General features: G+C 40.7%; 1 protein-coding gene across 2 annotated transcripts in view; it reads right to left on the reverse strand.

Moving 5' to 3' along the window:
- The window catches only part of MAP2K5 (mitogen-activated protein kinase kinase 5), a 120,785-nt gene that overhangs the window by 34,300 nt on the left and 60,239 nt on the right, over positions 1–26,246 (reverse strand). The window contains exons 15-17 of one of the 2 annotated variants that reach the window (XM_061446557.1): positions 25,644–25,694; positions 22,332–22,403; positions 11,185–11,214 (exon numbers count right to left, since the gene is read on the reverse strand). In XM_061446557.1, coding sequence (XP_061302541.1) covers positions 11,185–11,214; positions 22,332–22,403; positions 25,644–25,694 — 153 coding nt within the window. The remainder of the gene's footprint in view (positions 1–11,184; positions 11,215–22,331; positions 22,404–25,643; positions 25,695–26,246) is intronic. The other variant, XM_061446558.1, reaches the window with a different exon arrangement.

Below are 26,246 nucleotides of genomic sequence, written 5' to 3' on the forward strand. Positions count from 1 at the left end.
AGACTCATTCTGTAGGGATGGTGTGGGGCTTCTTTACACTAGTGCACACGAGCAGGCGTTTCAGGTTGTCATCCTAACAGAGCACCAGTCACATTTCCTCACTGGAAAAATAGGTCTTGTCATGCAGAGGAATAGAGGTGGGATCATCTACAGTCGCCTCAACGCCGATATGACTACATCCAATTTCAGAACGAGATTTAAAATATCATTTCTAATCAAAGGGCTCAGTGCTTCTAATGAAAAATAAAGCAACACAAATGCAAGTACGACAGGATTCTTCCTGTGCCGCTGCAACTCTCCTCTGGAGCAGCAGGCCCTGCTTCTGCAGAGGGAGGTAGGGAGGGATGCGTGCACACACACATCGTTACCAGGTTTTATTACACTATTTTGATGGCGACATATTATTTTGAGATCATCTTCATAAATTTTGCATTAAGGTAGCTGTGCCAGTACCTGGAATTGATTCAAAATGCTTAAGACACTCAATTACTTTTTAACACTGTTACCCGATGTAATGACATATCTGCTATTTCCCCTGCATTTGATGATGCAACATCATTGTAATTGATTCATTTTCTCAATTAAATAAAGCTACTGTGCTTTCCTCTCCGCCAATGCCACAGAGACTCCCCAGTTAGATGTATTACCTATTTTCTCTGCCTCAGATATATTGCTTGTAAGGCTGCACCGTGCTCCTCTGTTAACTCCACCAGAAAATGCAATGTTACACTCATATTTTTCAAGTTCTGAACAGCAATGAACTTAGCAGTATTTATATTAGGCATATTTTTCATTGTTAAAACTATGTTGTTTACCTTTTCCAAGATCACATTATTGGGCGGCCTCTGCAACCATAAACCAAACCTAACTGGCGACAACTTTACAGTCGGCGCTCCTCCTTTTGCACACAGTTCAGGAAAAAGGGAAGCCTCCGGTTTTATAGCACATTAAGAACAGTTTTAAAAGTACTCAATGTAAAATGTTTTATCTTCCTGCTCACCCACGCTCCTCTGTTTCCTCCACGAACCGTCTGGTTTTCGTGCACTACTGGGAGATGAGAAGTTTAGGTTTGTCTCGAGGGATCTGAGTGCAGTGGCTGCAGCTCAAAAGCTTGAGCATCTGGTGTGTCATTACCCAACTTGGGGCTTAGGAAGGAGACTGGCAGTGTGGTTTCTATACCTTCCATGAAGAATTTCAACTAATGAAATGGTAGCAGAGACACAACTGAAACCCCTGCTTGAAAGAAGGATGAAAAAGATGCAGTCTGTGTTTCAAGAGTATTGACGAATGCTTCGATGCGCTCATTAAAACATTGTTTTGCCTCAGAAAAGCCACTTTAGTCCTTTCACCCCCAAAATGTTCTCCCAGAAGAACGTGAGTGAGCCCCCGACCTGTTTGTCACTGGAAAACCCAGCTGCTCAGAAGGTTCTGTGGCTTTTCCCATGCAACCAAAACAGTGTGCGTTTGCAGAACTGGATCAGCGGCTTGGTATTTCTGAACCTGTATGGTCTTTGCCGTGTTTTTACTTACTGCATGTGATAGCTTCTAACCTGAAGAAGAAGGGTAAATGATAAATAAATCTATCACATTAACAGTCTGTTTCTCAGGTCATGAAGTATGAGTGGTATCTGGATAAACCACTCCATAAAGCACATTTATTTTTTTTAGGTTGCTTAAAAATGCAAAAGTTTGCCTCCTGCTTCATCTACTATTTAATGAATGCCTCTGGTTATGAAAAGCAACTTTTGACAGACCGTCAGGTTATATTCCTGTCTCCATGGAGATACTTGGGACGGGAAGTGGCTGAGAAGACCTCTACCATCCCTTTCACATTATATTCACAAGCACAATCAAGGAAACTCAAATGAATCCACCCCAGGTAACTTAAGAGGATTCACCAGCTCTAGCTTTAATTTTCGCTTTTACTCTCTGGAATTAGGACTTGCCCTGAAGCTCTTGTTTGAGAGATTTGCAGGTGACCCAGGGTTAGCTCTTCCCATTGCAGTTAACAAATTTTCTCTTTACATTTATACTGCTTTTCAAGCTGGTGATATATCTCTTTTTAATAGAAAAATACTTACACCAACAAATCATACAGTTAGAATCTTTCAGGGAGCCTTTACAACAGAACATCTATTTTCCCATTCCAGGAAAACTGTGGATTTTAAAACTACATTTAACTTATTTTTAATCTTCTAAAATGAGGGTTAGAGTTGTATTGAACAGCAGAAAGTCCTACTGGCAAATAACCGATACACACTTGCTTTGTCTTTGCCCTGATATAAATGGGAAAGCAATATGAAAGTGCACTGCATTTCCAGGTGGTTTTCATCACTGTGGGTTTCACTCCTCTGGATTCAAAGCATGATCTTCACATATATTGTACAAATTCCTGCTAAACTGAAATTGGTTATGCTTCTGACAGAAGTCACCAAACCTGAGAGACTGACCCCCCCCCATTTGCTCCTGATACTGTGAATGCTCCCCATCCCAATCCATAGATTTTGCAAATGGCAAACTTCAATCACTGTCACAAACAGAGGACCAAAAAAGAATAATAATAATAAAGACAATTCACAACAACCTTAATATTAAATATATTCTTCCAATTATATTACGCCGGTTTTCCCAGAGGCCTGCAAACAAATTTCTATAAAGAGATTATTTCATCCACCATTGAACTGCAGCCACTTCTCACAGAAATCTGTTTACCAGAGTTTAGTAACACAATTCCACAAAGTGGGCATGAGAAACTACACACTGCTGAACCGATGGAGGGCGTGCGAGAAGCCAACAATAACCACTACAGTGGAACAGGACCAGGATGCTCCTAACACCGCGTTCCTCAGTCAGCAGGAACGCTGGATGAGCCAGTCTCAGGGAAGAAAGCAAATTTAGCAAATGGCTGTTTAAGACCTTATTTAAAGCATCACAAAAAGCGTGATAAGGAGAACAAAGGGTGGTCAGCCACAAACTGAATAAAGGAAAGGGGTTTAGTTCTAACCAGTTCCTACTTAGAGCTACCCATGATCATCAAGATTAGCAAAAACGGTAATAGAGAGAAACACCAGCAGAACCTAGAGGACACTACGGAAGAGGAAAACCCATCACAACTGAGCAGGAATAATGTCATGATGCTACCAAAAACACCTACCCCAAAATCCGAAAGGACAAGCTCCACAGTGGGATGTCCAGGGAGGAATACAGCCTCAAGACACACATGGCTATTCTTTCCCCATGCTGTGTCTAAGTCTTTGCATCCCCAGAGAGCTGTGGGCCGGCTGGGGAAAGTTCAAATTAAAACCACAAAACCAGCCAGAAATCTTGAGAGACCAAAAGAACTGGGGTCTTCAGACTAAAGACAGCAAGGATGACATAACCAACCCTCCTGCATCTCTTCTTCACCTTCATTACACACAGCTACCACTATACCCTGCAGTGAGGAAAGCCCTTCTGATACTAAAGCTGAGGAACAAATCACCTAAGGAAATAAGAGAGCCTCTAATACCAGAAGCACTGAAGGGCAGCAGATGAATATCCATCAGGATTGTCCCTCCTCCTAAGCACACCACTGATACCTTCTACCTGTTACCTTCTACCTACACCACTAGTCCCTTCTACCTTGAAAAGAAACAGGCAAAAATGTCAATTGCTAAAGCCTGTCACTGGAAACCATTTAGAAAAATCCTGAGCTTTCTCCAAAGAGCTGAAAAATCAATGATCACTACAGATGACACAATTCTAGGGACATCTGAAAGGAAATAACGCAAAGCAACAAAGATTTGGGTATATGAGGGGAGTTTTCTAAGTACACTGAGGTGCTGACTGGGTTGAGCATCCTCACCTATGCCATTCCACTACCCACAAGTAGCATTGTGCTCTCTTGTGAATTAAACCCACAGTTCGGCAGGGCTGGCAGAAGAATGGCTGCTGTGGAAGGGAAATGCTCACCTAGACCTCCAAATCATTCATTCTTATGCTGGCCTCTGGGGCTCCTCACTACAGTGAGCAACTGTCACCCATCAAAGGGGGATGAGATGGTTGTGTGTGCTATGTGCTTCTACAAGTCACGTTGAAAACACAGCCCTCAGCCTTTGGTGGGGATCCCACAATTAGCAGCCCATGGACATAGTGAAGAACAACCACTGGGACTGCTGTGTCCATTTCCAGAAGTGCTTCACAACCTCACAGCCCTATGAGGAGCAGGTATTCTCATTCCTCAAATAGGCAAAGAGTCACAATTCATTTCTGAGCTCATACAGCTGCATCCTTGGTAAGGAAACCAGCAAAACAGGGCAGAGATCTGCTGCACCCATGCCTCTGTTCACCTCCAGTTCCTGAGAGACTTGGGAGGAACCGTGCCTCCTCCTCACCCCAGCCAAGAGAGCCTGCTCAGAGCACAGAAAAGATGCAAACTTTCAGTAAATCCACTATTTGCTGACAGTCAGCAAAGGCCACCTACAACAACCCAACCACACAAATCAACTCACCTACAGCTTTCTTCTGAAGGAGAGCTCATCTCCCAAGCTTAAGTTTTCATTCTGGTACCTCATCATCGCTATCCACTGCAGGAGCAGTAACTGGGAGAGATGTTTCCTTCCAAGTACAACAGGAACATCTCCCATTCCGCAGAAGCATCAAACTCATGCAGGAGATCCTTATATAGTTGCAAAAGTATCTCCAAAAAGACTTCAAATGGATGCTGCCATTTTCTTATCCAACACAAACTGTGAAGGGTGACAACACCGTAACCAACTGGAAAACACAAACTCACATCCCGACTCCAAGGAGGTGCCTACGGGTGAGCATCTGGAGCAGCTGATTTTCCCACTGTGGTAAATGGAACTTTTCAGAGTTTGAAGCTGATGTCAGTGTGACCAGGGATGAGGTTTTACACAAGACAAGGGGCGCAAGCACAGAACACATCCTGGAATGGTGGTCACAAACCACAGCCTAAGCCCTGGCCCCTCAGACTGCCTGGAATTATCAGGGTTAGAAAGCAAAATAAAACAATAAAAGCAGGTTTTCAACATCATAAGCTAACAATCCACTCTTAAAACACATTAAAAGCATATTAAAATATACTAGAAAATCCGGGTTTATTAGTTACCTACATTTCCAAGCTTGAGCGTACTGTTCAAACATCCATTTTACAGTAAAACAAAAAAATCAGGCAAGAAGTTTAAGACAAAAAAATACAAATTTGTCTTTATCCTTCAGATTCTGAACTACTTTTTTTGTCCCATTAAAAACCTCTCCATTTTCATAAAAGAAAACACCTCTAAACTATGTCACTGCAACTCCTAATACCCAAATCAAATATAAGTTCTAACTTATTTCTGGCGAAGGAGAAATAAGTAAGAAAGCAAAGTGTATCGAAGTATATTATCTCAAATGACACGTAGTGAAGCCTGTATGAAGAAACTGGTGAGAGTTTAAAATAATAGCAGATGGCTTCAAATATTGTCAGTGATTTCTGGAATGTTGTATTAGAAAAAGCAAAAATATTTGCACAAATCTATCATATTTAAGATATGATAGGATAATTTAATTCTCTATTTTGGCATTAGCATTTGAACAGTGTTTAATGTCTTTTAAATGGCTAGATATAATGATATATATGGAAGAAAAAACATTTTTTTTCTTGCTAGTAAACATGCTGTAACCAACCCTCAATTTATTCTCACAAAAATAAATGAATGCTTAAAGGATGTTTCTGTCAATTGAAAAAACAACAGTAAAATGGCTCTTTTCATGCCAAGTTAAACTAAGTATTTTTTTCCTTGACAACCTGCTTACATTTAAATGCAACCAGGCCAAATGTGGTCAATAGTATGGATTACACGTAACAAAAAGAATCTTAGACCATGTTAATACAGGGATCAGAAAGCAGCAACTTCATTTAAAACCATGCAATTATTTAGCAAACTACAATACAGCAAATAAATTAATCTGGTTTAAATGGAAGCGCTTGCACAGGAGCTTTTTGACCTATAATTAAATCTTACTTGCAGAAATCACAGCGAGGGTAGAATTTGCTGATGAAAGGATAAAAATAAGATCTTGCAAAAAAAATAAAACCCCAAACCAACAGCCCCAGCTTTGGTATCAGAAATCATCATCATCATCAAAAAGGAACAAAAGCATTTGTACAATCTTTTCCTGCTGTAAAAAGAAGCCGTGTCCCAAAGCTGGTGCAAGTGTGCATTGTCCCCTGAGCTCCCCGGAGCAGCAGGACTGAGCTGCTCCAGCTGAGGATCTGGCCCAGCGTACGCAGAACATTCTGCATCGTCTCTCCGATGCTTTTTCGATGCTGGGGTTTGGTAAAAGTACAAACCTTTCCCTAACAGGAGGAGCAAAAAGCGATTTTCCTTCACTGAGGATTTCCCCCCCCTCCCTGTATATTTTTCTTATCAAGCAAACCAATGGCAAGTCTATAGCGAACGCTTTCTTGGGCTATAAAATTTCCTATTATCCACTTATGTTTTCTTTGCAGTGGGATTTAAGAATGCCTCTTCCTTGAGATGAGCAATATGTCATCATTTTGTTGAACTAACAGGCCTGACAGTCTTGTCTCTCCGAGTTAAAGACACCAGTGCTCCGAGCTCGCATCGCTGCTAAAATGAAGGTGAAAAAGCTGGGAGAATAAAAAAATGAAGGGGGGGCGGGGGAAGACCTAACTGTGACTAAATCCTTTACTAATTCATATCCATTATTTATCATGCCGCAAAATAAACTCTATTAAAAAAAGACCCTTAAATTAAGGTCTCTTACGTTGTGAAATAACTAATTTGTATCCTTGGATTATCTATTTTAGCAAATATCATCTTCCGTATCCCCCATTTCTCCTGTCCTTTTGATCTTTTTTTCTACTTATCATGTTCTTTATTTGAAACAGATTTTTAACAGATAATCTTGATCGTTATAACAATATCTTGCTTGCATTTTATTCAAATAATTCTTAAAAACAGCTTAAAAAGCCGTTTGGAATAACATCAAGCTCCCCATCAATCAAATGAAAAAATTCCGCTGGCGGTTGTATAAACATCAGATCAACTCTGATGTCTTCAAGGATTTCAGAGTGAACCATAAAAAACTCCATTAACTTCTGACAAAGAATGCAAATTAATCACAACATGGGGTGAAATGAAATTAAAGGCTCTTTTCTAATCAATGACAAGGCAGGATGAAATATTTGTTACTCTCCGCGTTCAGGCTGCCGGGATGCTCGTGCTTTTCCCGGCACATCCCAAACGCAAGGTGGGAGCGGGGATTCACCCGGGGTAGCTCTTTAGCCCTCCCCATCCCTACAGCTATCTGCTTACAAGTCGCCCAGATTCACAAAACACACTAATCATCTGAAATCTCAGGTGCATCCAATTTGTTATTCACACTCTCCCGGTGCCAGTGAAAAGCCTGGCGTAGACAGATGCACCAGGAACCTTAAATGACAGTTTTGGCCTCCGGAAGTGCGATCGCTACAGCAAAATCTAGTACAGCCTCCAGGTGAAATGTCTGGAGCTCCATATGGAGCAGGGAAAATTAACAACAAGATGAAAATCGCTGTAGCAGCGGGGAGCCTGGATTTAAAAAAAAAAAAGGGGAAAAAAAAGGGGGGGGGGGTAAAAGGGAAAAATTTAAAGATGAGGAAAGAGAAGTAATAAATTAATGGGGTGTGAAAACATTCAAAGCTTTACAATACCACGGGCAGTATTTGCTCAGATTTGGGGGGGGAGCAGTGGGATGGGAGGGGGCAGAATGGGGAAAGAGGAATTTTGGGTGGATTTTTCTTTCTAAACTTCAGGTCATTTCTATGTAATTTATTAAGCAAGGTGGAATTGCAGCTGAAGGAAGGGAAGCATTTCTCTAAATGCAAAAGTATCCTAAATACAGTCGTCGTAACCCGCGCTCTCCTATAGCTGATTAAATCCTCACCAGCAGAGTACTGCTGTTTCTTTGGAATATTTCCCTAATGGATGCGATATCCTTTTAACATCCTGCTTTGTATAAAGTTTGACGACAAGCCGAGAATATTTAGTGAGCAATTCTTTTCATTTCTCCTAAATTGCATTATCATTAAACAAGTCATTGCCCCCATCGTGTTTTTATACCATAGACTGAATGTGAATCTCCGTGATTAACTGTATGTCTCGCGGTTGGTTCAGCCACTGCACATCTTTGGGCTTCCAACTTAAAACGTCATTAAATATACTGGGAGGTGCTATGGCCTTTGGGTTTGGTATTTTTTCATTTTATCCATTATTTCCCTCAGTTCTTTCTGCTCAGACACGTAAAATCAAAATCACATCAATTAAACTTTTTAAAAGGGTTTTGAAACTTATTTTCCCTATGTGCTTTCTTCAGATACCTAAGAAGCTGGACAGACCATGGACTAGCAACTGGGCTGGGGGAAAAGGGTTTCCTTTCATTTTTACATGCTTTTGTAGGAAAGAACTTTACTCAAAATAGTATTTTTTGTGTGAGTGCATGCACCATTCCTATTAGTTTCAATAGTTACGCAAACACACTGAGGGGAGAATATACCCTTAGGTGCTTACATTTGGATCTACAGAAAATCCTACGAGCATCACACCCTACCATTTCCAAAATGGATTTTATATCACAGTAAGGATGCAATAGCACATTGCAATACCACGCCAGGAAAACGAACCACACACCACCAACATCCAGAACAGTTGTAGAATTTTACTACATTTTAAGGACTACGGATTCCTGCATAAAGTTTTTACAGTGAAAAAGTCTGTTCTGATCATTACTACCTGTGTTCTTGTACCTTTCACAGTCAGCTACTGATTACGAAGTTAGCTGCATATCAAGACAAGGAAATATGTACAGTAACTCTCAACATACCCATAAGCAACTTTACTTACAGGAGTAGTTGCTCGCACCTTAAATGCTTTCAAGGTAACACTTTGTGAACATAAAATTAAATCATGATAGTGTGATACATGTTAGCAAAATAAACACTTGCAAAAGATGTGGAAAATGAGAAGTGGCAAATTCTATCACTAAAATATCCCATTAAAGGCCAGGAAAAAAACAAAATCATTCTTTAGTCTTACTGGTGTATTGAAGGAGTCCTGATTTTCCACACGGCAATGATTCCTCCTCTAAACCGTACTCATTTAAACTGAATTTACACACATACCATTTGTCTGTGTCTTCAAAACAGAGAGGAAAAAAAACCCCAACTTATTTTTTCCAGCTACAGCTGGAGACAAACACTCATTTATGGGAAATTTCAGGCGTTCCCAAACATGTTCCAAGACTTTCCACTGTCAGAGAGAAGTAACTTCAAGTTATTTAGGGACAAATTCTGCAGACACACATCTGATTAGCTTCATTCATTTGAATGAGCCTACTGAAGTGCGGAGGATTTGCTCAGGTGAGTGACTGCAGAATCAGGCCCTTATGTAGGGAGAGAAATAGATATTCAGACATTAAAAAACGCAACACACTACTAGTTTTCCCCCTAATCAGGGCAGGTTTCTATGGGTTTTGTGACCTGCAATCTAAGCAGATGTCTAAAATACATATTCTTCACATGAAAATCCTTATGAAAAGCAGTTCCTTGAAAAGCTTAATAGCTACATTTTAAAGTTTCACCTCCTCAACCGTTTTACATTAAAAAATATACACAATTTCATGGACTACTGACTTGCCAGATATTCTTTTGCAAACCGGATCCGTTTTGTTAATTAGAATAGCAAAATGGATCTTAAACAAGCAATCATGCTTTGCTCCCAATTCAGGAAGCAAATTTTGGGCTAGAATCATACATAATGTATGTGCTCTAACTTCCTTCCCCAAGCTCCAGCACTTCTCTGAACAGGGGGTTATCTCAAATCGTACCCCCCCCTCACTTGGATTTAGTGTCAGAATACACCAGCCACACGACTGTCAAGACACTCAACGCACACAAGTGAGTACGTCGATGTATGGAGGACACTTCAACACAAGAGCTTCTCTTCCAGCCCTCTCTTCAAAGGAGAGGGTGCAGTTTAAAATATGGATAAAATATGCAAAGTGTGTTCTGCCCCAGCCAGTAACCATTTTCTGTAGGAGATGAGCAAGTGAAAAATCCGTGTATTTCTACAGCTGCAAAACCTTTGCAAGTCCATAAAAGTGCCAGGAGAATTTGCTTAAAACAGCTTATAAAAATGGGAGAGAGAATGAGTCCCAGCCTATTATTCAATAACCATGTTTGTGAGGCATCTGCATAATCTAACCATGCATAAATTAGTATGTGTATTACAACAGTTATTTGCATAATAATAGCAAGTTAATAGATGCTTAAAGAGCACAGACCAACACCACCTTTAAATCAGACGTGCCTCCAGGCACTCTGATCTGTACAGACCAAAACTGCCTTCATAAAACACACAAAAACATAAAAACCACATTCAAATAATTCATTTTAGTCCCTGGACACTTCACTTTTTCCCCCCTCTCCCAGGAAAGAATAATTTGAGGAACTACGGAATAGTTTGTTACTATGAATTCTAACATCCATCTTGCAATAGGAACAGAATCACCAAACCTATTTCTGGATTGGTTGTTCTGTTAGAGCTTCATGTTTTTTCAGGCATAAAGACAATGTAAAATACTACATGGTAACGCAGGGCTCAGCACTGGCCTCACCGTTGCCACTGATGGTGGAAGCAGTTTAACCATCAACTTCAATGCAATTGAGTTAGGTCAGAGGAAAGTTAGAAATGCCAGTATCTAAACAAAATACTAGTATTAGCTCCTCTTAAAATGGCGAACCCAAAGCTCCCTTAAGTATTCCATTCACATTATATTTTTGATTTGAGCAGATTTTAAACCATATTATTCAAAATTAAACTGTAAGAAGGAGCAGATACACCTCCCTGCTTCAAAAGCACTGGATTATTTTTTCATCTCGCACCAAAACAATCATTAACATCACCATAATTTTCATTGTCTCCAGGGAAAGAAAATCTAGATTTTGGAGAGGGGAAAAAAGAGAGAGAGAGAAAAAAAATCAATAGAGACTTCTAAATGACTCCTTCAAGATACCACTTTTCAATTTAACAGGACAGATTTATTTGTATGTGGCTCAAATGTTCACAATTGCTCTCTGCACCTTCATACATAGGAATGAATGTCACAGTGGCAAACAGCAGTAATGAACAATCTTACCTGAGGATATGGAAACCTCCCAAGAGCAAGCTGGGAAAGGAAATAATATTTGTCTAGTTATATAGATTTGCATGGAGGGCACATTTTCTTAAAGAGAGAAAAGTACTCAACTCTTACTATTGTATAAATTGGAAAATGTCAACAAAAGTAATGCTGAAAACACACAAAGAGCTGTATTTAGAATGGAGTCATTCACAACCACCACCCCTTGTTCTATGTTTCTAAGTATTTCTGTATTTCTTGAGCTCTTCTGTCTATACCACTCAGTAACACCGTTTGATGCCCAAGTTCCTGAGGACTCTCTAAATTAAACCAGTTCAGCCTCAATAGTGAGGCCAACGACACTGACCTTTCCTGATAATTATCTGCAATGAACAGGTATTGTAGAGCATGCACTGAACTCCCAAAGTCCTTCCTTAACTGGCTCAGAGTAAAATCTGGGTTATACAGCTGAGGTTTGCCTCCTTATTGGTGTCAAACCCAGGTAGGAACCTGGGAGGGGGACCTGGAGAGAGATCACAGCACCTGCAAAAAGTCACTTCCACTTTTCTTCAGATCTTCTTTCAGCTGCACACAATATCAACTGGATTTGTTGCCCACATTGTTTTGTAAGGCAATCAATGCATTACTAGAACACCTGCTAGTGTCAGTATTAACCCAACCACAATAGCACAGTTGCCATAATGCCACAGCTAATACATATTCCGTAACAAATTCTTCATAGAACTTCAAGTTTTCCCATTTGGTATCTGAGGCTTGGAAACAATTTCAGCAAAATACAGCTAGTTTTTTGTCTACTACTGAGTGAAGGACAAGGGCTTTCAACGCTGACACAAACTCCTCCAAAAGGGCATTCAGAGTAGCTCTGTTCTGACCTGCTTTTGGCATAAGTCCACCTCTCTCCATGGTTTGCAGAGGAGCCATAGTCAGACGAGCTTCTCTACACCCTGGTTAACCTTGGTGAATCCTCCCCACATTGCCTTCAGAAGGAAGCCTACCAAAAATGTTATGGATGCACTGCTACCATTGATTCGTCTGCATGATGAACTAAGTATGTTCACATGGGACTGAGGAACAGCATCGATGCTGAAGGTCCAAGCCATCGCGTCATGCACTGCACAGGGTAAACCACACATCACTGCTGGGTGAAAGCTGGTTCCCAGCACTTCTATTGTCAATGACATTTGAGCTCCTCCGTGCTGAGGTTACCTGACCTGGTCAGATTGCAGGTAAGGCAGCTGTGCTAACCTATGATGAAATTTCAGCCTGGCTGGCAGCACAAACCTACCCTAAGTATGAACAATGAGGCATAGACAGAACTGTAGGAAGGTGGGGAATGAATGGATGGGGCAAAGACCAGTAGACATACTCACCAGTTCAGTAAAAAGGTCATGAGAAGGTAGTAAGAAGAAGCTGAGAGCATGCGTGGAAGCAATCAGATACCGGCAGAGATGATGCCCTTCCTGCCCCTCCAGCTGCTGTCCAAACCTTGTACCATACCAGCTGCTTGGCTGTGAGCCTTTGCAAATACACTAAACTTCTTCCAGATCCAAAAAGACATTACAAAAGCAGGGTAAGTCTTAAAGCATTTGCGTAAGAGATGCATACAAGAGAAACACAGAAAGATGAAACTATTTTTGGTGACTACTCTCAGAAGCTTCCACACTACTGAGAAGTGCTGACCAAGATCCCTACTAGCAATAACATATATAGAATCATAGAATAGTTAGGGTTGGAAAGGATCTTAAGATCATCCAGTTCAACCCCCCTGCCATGGGCAGGGACACCTCACACTAAACCATCTCACCCAAGGCTCTGTCCAACCCGGCCTTGAACACCACCAGGGATGGAGCATTCACAACAATATGTTTCTTTCCAAGATGTTTCTGTTCTGCCACTCATCTCTGAAAGCTGGGATCTGCTACCAGGCTTCCACGTGGGGATTGTGTGTTACTTGGTTTATAAGACCAACACCCAGAGAATGTACAAGAAATGTGGCTTACAAGAGACACTGGAACAGGGAACAACATTGAGGTGAGAAGACAAGATCTCTTCAGGTTCTCCATAGTGGTATTCCTTCCTCCTCTGGGTTTCTTCAGTGCTTTGTCTTTCAGGTTAGCCTTTTAAGACTCAACTCTTTGGGGTGAATTCTGCCTTCTGGTTTTGGTTCTGGTACAGTGCTGAGCGCAGTGCTTCTCTTCACAGCAAATTCATCCTCACAACAAATCAACCTGAGTTAAGCAGTTTGACCACCATCCTTTCTATCGCTCTTATCTGGTTCACAGTTTCTCCCAGCTCAGTGTTACTCCAGTTGCTCTCTGATGGCAGGCTTTGAAATACACTGCTAAATAATTAAGCCAAGATCCTATGTTTTCTGTTATGTTCAGTCTTAAGGACCAGCACCTACTAAAACATACCCTTTTATTTATCTTCTTTTGGAAGGAGCATCTATAACTTGCAAAAAGCTGCTTGAGATCCTAAGAAGCACTGCTGCTGTAATAGCCTAAAGTGCCTAGAAATAAACCTATAAATGCCAAACACTTTTCTCTGAACAGAAACAGAAAAAATCCTGATTTTCCCAATGACAACTGACATAGGAATAGTCATTACAATAGCTACAGACTTGCAGGAATGTAAGTTATCCCACTGTAGAACAAGAAGATAACTATGGCTACACACACAGGGCATCGTTCTGCACATCTTATTTAAGCAGAAAAACGACCACAGCCTCACTGATGACTTCAAACTAAGCGCTCTCATTCTCACTGATGATTCTTCCCCTCGACCACCACACACCTCAGCAGGGGCTCCAAAGGCAGCAGAGTAATTGGGGAAAGAGCAGTTTTGTGCCAGACGTAAGCGCGGGGTGCACAAATGAGCTCAGAAGAATCCAACACGCGTCGGGAGCAAGTTGTAAAAAGAAACACGTTTCTCAGTGAAGCTGCTCCTCGACTGAGAGCGGCAAAGTGACACAGCCCCGGACAGCTCATGTGCCAGTTCCGCATCCCCTGAACCACCACTCGCTTCAGCTTGTCAGAGTTGTTTCCTCCCTGCAAGATTGTCAAGGTATTATAAATTAAGAAACTTAGCAAAGAGTATGTAATCTTCCCTGAAATAGCCTGCAGATATGTCACTGTACTAAATGTGTTTCAGATTTAATGAAGCTTTAATGTCCTTTTTAATTTTGCCTGTTTCTGTATCACCAGGGGTCGAGCAAGGCAATCAGCACTCAAGAGGGTGGTTTGGTTTAAAACTAGGAGAAACTCATTTGCTTATGAGTTGCACTGTATTTTCTTAATTAAATTTACTAAGTAAAATGGTTTAAGTTCAGCCAACCAATGACCTCTGTGTGTAGATTTAGATTTATAAATAGTGTCACACTTAAAGTAAAGAAAAAAACCACCCCAAAACAAACAGATTAGAGCTTCACTAAAGGGATTTTCATACTTTTATCATCTGTCTCAAGGAAATCATCTAAACATGAGCAGCACAAGCCCAACGCAGGACACAGACAATTGTAAACTACCAAACTAATGCACTATCAAACACTTATCTCCTCTGCATTTATATGTGATGACACTCAGGAACTTGCAATTTTAAGGCATTATAACAAAAAAAAAAACAGTATTTCCGTTCACACTATTTCAGTTTGGGCACTGAATGGTATTTTATGTAGCTCTAGATATTAAGGAGCAGAATAGGGAACTTAAACTTCAAGGAGCTGGTTCTCATTTCCTTATGGATACCTTCCCAATACATAAGAACAGCAAAAACCATCATTTAAACAAGGCCCAGTCAACTGCAATGCCAGCATGGTATGGAAATATAAATGAGAATCAGACCATATCAGCAAGAAATATGCCAGAATAACACTTTCCTACACCATTACATCTCAGAGCAACTACCTGCCTGCATAGGGTTTTGTAGGGAGGGTGGTAGTGCATGTAATTTTAACTATTACTTTCTTAGACACAGAAGCAGCCCATCAGAGCACTTCAACCACTCATTTTATGGTGAATTTTTATCAAACTATACCTAAAACCACACCGGGGAGAGGAAACACGAAGCAGCCGGTTTTGGTTGAGGCAGGTGCCTAAACCCCTTGTATGGGGCAGCTGTAAGAAGGGCTGGAAAGCAACTTTTAACCTCAACTACATACATCTAATGTGAGCACAAAATTAAGATGACTTGGTCAAATAATGTAATGAACAGTTTAGGACTTAAAATGGAAATCCAGGAATCCTCACTGACAAACTGCTCTCTCTACATCCCTCTTGACTTGCTTGACCATGTAAGAATTACAACAGTGACTTGGTCCCTATCCTGTGCAGAAACTGACAGAGGGAAAGAAGTTCAAAGCATATTTTTAGGACACTCAGGCAATAAAACCTCCCACTTATTGTCGATGTTGTACAAGTTGTTTTTTAATTTACAGTTACACTGAAAAGCATGGGATGGTTTTAGCCTTAATTTAGACACATTCCATGTTTCTCAGCATAACTGCAAATTGAAAATAAGCACTTACAGTATCGCAATGATCCAGCTGAAGGAGGACTTTATAGTCTGAAATGTTCTAAACTTTGTTCTTAATTACCTTGTGCACATTGTACACAATTAAATTTCCATCTCAGGATTTTGCATTTAGATGGTGCACTGCTGTTAAACCCTCGTCTTGTGGAAAAGCAGCCGCCACTTCGGAACATTCAGACACAGGAAACTTTAAAAATCAGACTTAACTACTGGATAACATAAAATTCCCCAGGTGAAATTTCATACCAAGACCAATTTATACATTCCTAGATAGATGGCTTAAAATCACCTGGAACTCTGCAGGGTATGGACCTTAATAAATATTAAATACCTCAAAAACTACTCTAAGATTGTTTTTTCCTTCTAATATCAATTCCAGGGTCCTCTTATTGCACAGTTAAAAAAAAAAAGAATCCAAAAGGATATAACAGCAATTTACCAGCGTTAAAGTGCTGCTGAGGTTAAACCGACAACAAAGAAGAACAGAAACACAAAGCATCTTGAAGTAGGGTTTCAATTAAATGTGCAGGATTTAGTAATGCAGGCCGAAAAAAAGAGTTACAAATTAATTTAATCTTCTGCCTATAGTTTGCAGCTGCACTCCAAAGTGTCTGGGGCTTAAGAACAAAGCCTTGAAAGGCCTTAGAGTGAGGAAAGCTTCAATTTTTAATGTATAACGCCATTAGCTGGGAACTTGTGGAATCTGCGACCCCTGCGGAGGGGCATAAGCGCGGGTAACAGAGACTGATGAAGTGACATATTTGTTCATGTCTAGGACTATGAGGAAGAAGGTTATTACTAATACCATCAGGCCCAACAGAAATATGCCCTAATAACCTTTGGGACATTCCTTGGCTTGAGCAGATGAGTTTGAGATCTCCCTACATAAAAATATATTAAAAATCAAAGCCTAATTCACCTTAATTAAAGATAATTAGTTTCACTTTGACTTCTTTTAAATATGAACTACAGTAAATGTACTGCAAACCAAAAGCCGCAGACAATCGTGATTAAACTGCACATTTCTTCCTTGCCACAAATCCCTTACATTACCAGGCTTTTACTGCTGCTTCTTCAAAGGTGTTGCTCAGAATAGCAGTGCCTTTTCTGAAGGGAAAAAGGTGGGACAGGGGCCTTTCAGGGCCAATCTGGGGAAATTGTCAGGTGCAAGATTCACACAGATGGTCCATAAAGATTAATGAGGATACTTGTTTGAGCAGAGAGGCTTCCTGCTTAGCTGTTCTCTGGATTTAGAGTCAATACCTACTAGGAAAAAAAGTGGCTGTGCTGGTGGAAATGCAGCTCAATTCGAGCTGCTCTCCATCTCCACTGGCAGGAGAGAGTTTGTCCACCATTACAAACTAATTCAATAACAGGAAAAGGCAGATTTGAATGACAAATATACCTGAATTTTTGACTGTTAAAAAGTAGAAACTATACCGCACAGCATAAGAATAGGGAACATTAATTACACAATCCTATCTACTACAAATACACCAGGTACAATGTTATCCCTTAACTGTCCACTCACCTTCCCACCCAGATAGAGAACTCTGTTATTTATTTTGCTGCCACACAGACTGCCCACAGTGGCCTAAGAGCAATTGCTGTGAAACATGATACATTGAGGTCTCAACCCGCGCAAACTGTACCTAAACTTACACTTTATTGCAGCTTAGTTCACAATTTTCACCTAATATAGGGTTACATCCCAGTGCAGCAAGCGGATAAATCATCCTGGAATATTACTCTGGCTAAGTTTAGCTGTGAGTGGAGCATATGTGCTTCCGAGTCACTGAAGCAAAGGCCCATAAAATACACTAATTACTGGAAGTTATGGTCACTGAGTGATTGATAGTGCTCTGCGAGGCAACTTCCCCATTCTCAGCTACTCTGACGGGTCTCCCCCACCACACAGCAATTATTAATTCATGACCCAACCCTCAGGCACTGGTACCTCTACTTCTAATTCCACTACCACAAAGATCGCGATGGAGCTGGACATTGTCCTTCTTCATCCTGGTGGCTGCTGAGGATGGCGGATGAGGGAATGGAGCTAACGGCCACTGCCTGGAAAAATCCCTTGAAATAGCTCAAGGGAGGAAAAATAACAAATATATAGGGCAGGTTTTTCCTAAGATCAAGTTTCTGAAACACAGCATTAGAATGAGTAAAACTACATAAATACTCTACAACAAGAACAACTCAAACTACTGAGCAAACCTCTGCATGTGCTATAGCCACTCTCAAGACTGAGTGAAGCATCTGAGGATTTGCCCACATTTGGCACACTACTACAACCCTTAAAACCAGAGTAACAAGGTGAGGCTCATTGCAACAAAGTGCTTTCTACTCTCTTGCTTTCCTCATGCCTCCTGTTATTCTCAATGGCTCCACCAGCACCACCAGCATCACAATGGCAAGGCATTTCCTTGTATCTCCAGTTTAACCAAGTAAAATAAAGTTCTGCTCTCTGCAAGCACACAAAAAGCAAGGCCAAGCTGAGTAAGAAATGCCACTTGATCAGACACCCCTCACTCCAGCCAAGGAGTTCATTACAATATCAAGACTCCTGCTCTGTATGGAGGTCAAATGCAATTCTCATTTTCTTTTTAAGCTTGACCCTTGCCATTTTCTAATGGGCTATTTTAATTAATATTCCTCCTGCCTCTGCTCAGTGTGGCTTTTGACACTGGAGGTCACTGCATGGTCTGTGCCTCACACAGATTCACAGATGCCCCATCATGACTGTACCCCTTGCTATCAAACCTTCACCACATCACAGTGCCACTACAGAAACTGTGCTGCACCACCAAGCTTCAGGTCTCAGATTCCACCTCAGCATCTGCCTACCTGCTGTTGTTTAGGCAAGGGTGTAATACTGATGAAAGACCAACCATAACGTCCACACTTAAGTGAACTCCTAGCAGATTAAATCATGTTCTGCAGAGCTTCCTGCAGATCAGCTCACAATCTTCATTTTGAACCATTATCACATCAAAGCTGATGATGTGTGACTGATGACATGCTTCAGACTCCTTAGAAAGTTCGTCTGAAACCTTCTCTCCTTGACCAGATTACATATACACAAGTCTTTACATCAGCTTCATGCAGCTAAAGCATTTCAATCTTTAAGATGTTTAAGAGAATCGTCTTAAAGCAGAGCTTCTCTGCAGCACCCTCTTCAAACATGTTCCTCCTCTTTGCTGTCATGTTCTCATTCTGGGAGTTTAAAGAACTTGTTTCTAACATTAAAACTGCTAGACAAGCTCCTTTCCTCTGAAGGAGAGAACACTGATCAGTTTTGCAAGAAAAGTTAGTTTTAAAAAGAGGCCTCCAACACAGAAAAGTAGCTCTTTTTATCAGCAGAGAACAGCGGAAAGCAGAGACTAGGATGTGATGGAAAAGGAGGTGCACAAAGGTATCATTAGCCAGTATTCATATTTCAGAACTTGCTAGTTTTGTGGCATAAGCAAATCACTTATTTCCTGCATTTCAATGTAATATAATACCAATTTTACTGGTACATAAAATGAGCCCTGGATCTTCTGGCAAAGATGTGCAAGCCTATACTTCCCCTCAACAAACACCTCTGATCACAACTCTACTCCACTCCCTTCCCAAAACTCCACTCCCTTCCCAAAACTCCCTGCTCACCTACCATCTCTCTCCCCAGGACACGTAGGAGACTCTGGTCCTCAGTCCTGTCTCAAGAGCATGCCAGTGCATCTCAGCAGTCACCTCCGAGATGGCAAAATCCAGGGGAAAACCAAGAGGCAACCCCTGCAGAAGCAGGAGGGCCAAAGAAGACACCAGGTCTACACAGTCCCACCAAAAGCTCTTCTCACCCAGCTTCTTGTCTCTGGCAGCAGTCTCTTATCCCAGGAGAAACGGCTCTGCTGAAGGCATACCTGCTCCTCAAAAAGGCACCACTGGACAAGAACACTGCCTATTCAGAACACAACAAGATGAATCCTTTGGATGCTTCAGAGTCCACTTTCAGCTCACAGCCACGCAAGGCAGGATGAGAGTCATATTAGAGAGTAACAAGAAATATTAGGCAATTCTATTTATCCTGTGCAGACATGGCTCTTGGAGGGTGGCTGCCTCGGTTACAGAGCACACACAGCTCTCAGGCTCAGCCCAGCCCAGAGTGTATTTATGACTGAGTTATAAACCCTTGGAAAACAGCTTTTATAAATGAAAATGCTGACACAGTCTTCAGTGTAGTGACAGCAATGTCATTGGTTTAAACTGAACTCGCTTTGTCAAGCCATGAGCACCTCAATGAAACACCTAAAACCTCATGAAAACAGGCAAACTTTGCGATGAAACACTTTAAACAGGTTTCCAGCAAACTAATAACAATAATAATAATAATAATGATGCTAGCAGCACTTTTTAAATTTACTTATTTTCATTTTTAATTTCTTCCCTCTTTTTGGCAAAGGAAACACTGAGCACCCTCAGACATCTCTTACTTCAAAGGGAACAAGAACACTCACCACTCTCAAGACTCAGGTGGTTCCCACCACCTAATACTTTTCACACTCTGCCAGCAAGTTTTCTGGGGCAGCTTTCTTAACCTCCAAAAGTAAAACTCAGTTTCACATTACACGAAGCTTTGCAGCAAAGAAATCCAAGACATTTGAAAGGCTCAGAAGAATATTAAAGAAACTAAGCAGATTTACTTAGCTGGTAATTTATGTTCTCATACATCAGAACAGCCCTTGCTAACTTGGTCATAAATGCCATTTCTTTTCAATTAACATGCTCTAACAGTGCTACCACGAATCGCAGGGATTGGAGTATTGCACCTCTAAGTGGAGATGATTTTAAAATCCTACGGCAAATGCCAACTTCCCTTTTTAACAGCTCCATCAACAAGGGCCTGGGTGTCTCCACTACCAATCCCCATGTCAATACAGTGTTACTTTAATGACAGTGACCTTGCGTGGCTCTTCGAGCATCTTCTTCACCTTTTCTGAGCCATTTTTCTAAGGCAGTGTCCTTGCTTTCATCATTTAACACATCACTCAAACCACTTCAATAAAGCAGCGATCATGTTGAAGAGAGGTCCCGGAGGACCAGATGACATCCCAATTAACAAAGCACACCACACCAGATTGGTTTTTGTACATCTGGTTCAGAAAACATTTCTGGAAAGTGAAAGAAGGGGGAAAAAAAGTTGAAAGGGTTTAAAAGAGGAGATAAAATGCAAATGAAAGGTTTTCCTAATGTTGGCTGGTACAACATGAAATTCATCCTTCAAATCATATTCATGACCAGACAGGTTACTTACTAATAATCCTAAACTACACTCCAAATATCTTGGTCTACATGGTAAATCATCAGATTGCTGCTACACATCAAAATACATCTTTTATTCAGCAAAGGAACCAGTAAACGCTTGTTCTATAGGATTCCTGCATTTATATCCCTCTATTCAATCATGAACCAGGACAATACCACAGTCAAGTCTTCAAGTAATACAATCTGGATTTAGCCCTTTGTTGGCTGGATTAATTTACAGAGCGTATGAGCACATTCGGTATCTCTCCCAAAACTGTGAGGGCTCTCCAGCATCACAAGCCATTAAAATTTGCAGTAAAACAAATTAAGAGAGCCGCATCCCCTGTGACACGTTAAAGTATGTCATTGCTGTAATTCAGAGCTAGCTTCAGTCAGACCCTGGGAAAGATTTACAAGAGCTGAATGCAATGATTCAGCATTAAGTATTTCCACTGCGGTTAAAACTGACTTGGCAAGGAATTTATTGTTTGAAAATGTAACAAGACTCTTTGTTAACTTTTAGGCTACAAAATGAGAAATTTGCCTAAGATGCAGGGGGGCAGCACCAAGACTACGTAACTCCTATCTAATCATCTGCTAAAACATCAGTTGCACTTCACCAAAAGGCATATTCAGCTTTACCTTAATTATTACTCTATCATTATATGACATAATGATACAGTGATGTATCAGATACTAAACCAGAAGAAAAGGGAAGGGCACCTTTGCCCAGAGAAGCTGTGGCTGCCCCATCCCTGGCAGTGCTCAAGGCCAGGTTGGATGCAACATGGAGCAAGCTGCTCCAGTGGAAGGTGTCCCTGCCCGTGGCAGGGGTTAGAACTGGATGAGCTTTAAGGTCCCTTCTAACCCAAACCATTTAATCACACAGGGAAGGACTCATACCACTGGCCAAATATTTCTACAGAGCTTTTGCAAGGCCATTAACCAGCTCAAACCTGGAATATGCATAATGCCATTTTAACCCTAATAACGGTCCCCTTGCTCCCAGCCTGTGAAGAAATACAGAAACACCATCATCTTCAATCCTAGAGGTGCTGAAAGGATGCAGAGGCATTCACGGACCGGGCCCCACTTCTTACTCCCATGTGGAGTTCTATTATACTGTTAATGGTTTGTACAGAGGTTCTAATACCTAATTTGAAGGCAGTAAGAACAAACCCATTCTAAATACAGCCAAGAAGTTTAGCAATAGCTCAAAAGATGCACATATGAAACAGTATACAAAGATTACATGAAAGTATTCATACATTAGATTTAACTTGATTGTTGCCTTGTGCACGTGAGAATGACAGATACTTCCATACCTCCATGAAGGAAATCCCTAGACTCCAAACATCTGAGTGAATTCCATACTGTTCTCCTGAAATCCGCTCAGGCTGCAAAGAGATGGAAAGAAACACCTTGAGCCCAGCAAACCATCATATATTGCACAAAACCTAGCCCAGGGCAAACAAAAGAACTGAGAAAATGCAAAGAAGCTTAAAGCTCACCAGCTAACCCGGCAGAGAGCAACCCTGCTCCTCAAACATGACTTCTTGATTTATTGTGCCTCTTCTGCAAGAGCAAAGGACTTGGTTATGCTCAGATGTGTAGCTACGCACCTTGCAAAGCTGGCCTTGGCATTTGTGTTTGGGCTGTTTTATCCAACAACAAAATACAGAAAGCCCATGGCTTGCACACGTGCAGCAGAGCACAAGGTTAAGCTGTGAAAGCCCAATGGTACACGCATCTATCACAAGGGACACTTGGAAAAGAGGCTCCTAATGTTGAGTGAAGGGGCTGGGGAGTAACCACGGTTTAAAAAGCGAAGTTACTGAAGCCACAAGAACCAATGAACTCACATGCCAGCAATTTTATTTTATATACTTTCTAATTTCATTTCTGACCTATAGAAAATGAAAAGACTTTACTCAAAACTATTAATAGCAAGTTTAATGCCTCATGAAACAGAATGCTGTAAAATATAACTGCTAGTTTTTACTTGAAAGCTACAATTTAAGCATTTCCAAGGTCAAGTACAGCATGAAATGTAACAATAAAAGGCTCCATGAGACTTCTCTCCCCACTGTGCTGTTAATGCACCTGTCTAGCCCAACCACCTACAAAGCACTGGCTGTATTTTTAGTCTTTAATAATCCAGAGACCTTTGTTAGAAAACAAACTCCCAAATTAGTGCCACTCCAATGTGTTTTCGGATGTTTCCTCTGCCCTGCTAATCCCAGGTCAAGAGCTTTTATCGCAGCATGAACGTTAAGTAAAAAACAAAGTGCTGCCCGCATTGTCTTTAAGGATTGCCTCCCACAACTGCCATAACCTAAAAACCACCTCTGAATGGAACTGGAACAGCAAATCTTTTTGACTGAGTCTCATTTTGAGCTGAACAGTGACCCAAAAATCTTATACCTGTGGCAAGGTGATAACAGCAGATTCCTCTAGTGTAGATAAGACCCTGGCACTTCCCAAGCCACCAAATCAGATGCATAATTCACACTGAGGGATATTAAATGGTTTATTCTTCCCTTATAACAGCTCAAGCTTTACATGGCAACTTCTAGTTAGAAATGATGCCTTCCCAGAAGACACCAGCAAGTAAATCCTTCACATGTTTAAACAAGAAGCCTACTCATGTGGATTTAAGAGTATGGAAAAGAAGATGAAAATAACAGTAGCACATGCATAAAGTCAAGTGTGCAACACAGACCATCCCCAGGATACAGAGCTCAAAACCATTTTCTCTTTAATTTTCTATAACCGCTTACTTTCTCCATCCACAATTTTTTGCCTATATAAAGTACTGACAAAATGATTTTACAGAAAATTCCATTTTTACTGGAAATTTTAATTTCCCTATCAAAAAGTTTTGGTTTTTTTTTCCTGCTTTTTTATTGTCAACAGAAACCTCCATTTTTTTAATGGTTTCAAACTGACTCCCAGTCTGCCAAGTGGGCAACCCAAAGCTTATGGCCTTTGTTACTTTTTGATGACTTGCCTATAAATCTGACATTAACAAATGATTCACTCAGCAAGTAAACCTATTCTAACATAAGAAATCAGAGCAAGTGTATTTGAGCTTAAATTCCTCTTTTGCCACTAGTAGGTGAACACATCACTTCATCCATAAACAGTAAGGAAAAAAGTCATTTATTTAATGTACACATGGGAAAGAGAACAGTAATCTGGAGTTGTACACTAAAAGCATAATACAATTTAACTCTCAGACCTGCTAAGAGTAATAACTGAGTTGGAGAAGTTGATTAACTTGAGCTGTTTATTTGCCTGAATCACTATATTCCAGTCCTTTTAGGAAATGAAGCCATCCAAATAAGCAGGTTACTATAAAAGTGGTAATGCCCAAGACCAGATTTTTTTCCTCTCTTTATGTTTTTAAAACACTTTTCTGCACATAACATTGTGATGATGCAGGACAGACCAAGTATTTCTAGGATGGTGACACGAGTGTTTCACAAGCCACATAATGAGTACACCTTGACTAGAAAAGCACTTAGCAACTAAATGGACACCCTGGTCTGCTTGCTTCTCACAAGAAAGTAAGAAAAATTACCTGAAAGCGAGTAAAGGTCATGGATTTCTCTCTCCTCTTTTCCAAGGTTTGAAAAAATACTGTTATCAACCATTTTGTATTGTTTTCTCTTCATTTTTAAAACAAGCTGAACACTGATTTTCTCTTCATTAATACCATGACATAAATAATTTGTTAGAAGAATTTTAATTGCCAAAAATAAAAGACAGTGGTTAATACACTGCTCGAAAATGAAGCATGTAAGTTTTCACATCTGTTAAATGGAGAACTGAAATTAATCACATTCATCTAATGGAAAATAAATGCTAACTTTTGTAGTTTACTTTCAGACTGGCCCTTGTCACCATATTAATCTCCATGACATGAACACCACATGCCAGTTGTCAGGTCAGCTGGAACCACTAAACTCAAACCTCCCATCCTAGCTAACAGCAGCAGCCTTCCTCCTAGTGAGACGTCTTCAGCAATGTGTTAATTTGGTCTAAAAATGATGGGAATTTATACTTTAATGTACAGAAATAAGGCAAAGGTAGTTTCATCACCTCAACAGAGAAGTTGTGGCTGCCCTATCCCTGGCAGTGTTCAAGGCCAGACAGGGCTTGGAGCAAGCTGCTCTAGAGGAAGGTGTCCCTGCCAGTGGCAGGGGCTTGGAACTGGATGAGCTTTAAGGTCCATTCCAACACAAACCATGCTGTGATTCTATGATTCTACGATCTCTGCAGAAAACTGGGTTTTGAATGTTTAACTGACTCTGCTTTGTTCTCAGCTGTTATAATGCAGTAAAGGCACCCAGAAACAAATTAAATAAACACTTCCCCAATATTACTCTTTCCTATCAGCAAGAAGCACAGTGTCACAGAGCTGGGAGCTGGTAGGGAGCACAGGTAGGAAGGGATTGGGTCTGTGAGACAGCACAAGGGACTTGTTTTGTGGTGTGCACAATTAAGACATAGTTTATGCTGGGGATAAGGAGAGATGAAGTTTGAGAATTGATTTAGAATATATCCTGCATTACACAGAACAAGACTGAACAAATACTTCTATTTAAATGTAACTCCTGCATAAATCCACTTACCGCCATATAAGCATTTGTTCCAACATACGTCTTGGCTATAGAATTCACCAGCTATCAGACAAAACAGTCTGTTAGAACAATATAAAGATAATGTGGAAATAAAATGGGCAATTATTCCTCATTTAACCTACAATCATCATTCCTATAAATCAACTAAAAATTATGTAAAAGGGAACAAATTTATCTGCAAAGGCATTAAAAATGATTAAATCTCTCTTTTGTTCGGAATGAGAGTTCCAATTTAAACAAGCACTGCATTACAGTTTATGGCAGATAACCTTAAACAATTCTGTTAAACAGGCTGCTTATCGCTTTAGTACCCCAAACTAGTCTGATATAAAAAGTCAATTTGAAGTAGGATTGAACACGCTCATTTTTCAGTCAGCTGGCTCAAGATGTGAATAAAGCCACATTCATCACTTGAATGCAACGAGCACTAAATACGCTGGAGGGACAACAGACTCTGACAACTTATAATACAAGGCTGACCTTCTCTTTGGTCCTCGTGTTTGGCTGAGAGTAAAGGTGCAGAAATTCAAATCAACATCACAGCAAGCTCATGGGTCACTATCAGAGAAGTTCTCCAGGGAGGCCCAAAATGGA

This window comes from Pezoporus flaviventris, unplaced genomic scaffold (genome assembly GCF_033815535.1).
Source record: "Pezoporus flaviventris isolate CSIRO_AGI_PZ_B2104156 unplaced genomic scaffold, CSIRO_AGI_Pfla_v1 ptg000006l, whole genome shotgun sequence".
In the NCBI taxonomy this organism is placed as follows: Eukaryota; Metazoa; Chordata; class Aves; order Psittaciformes; family Psittacidae; genus Pezoporus; species Pezoporus flaviventris.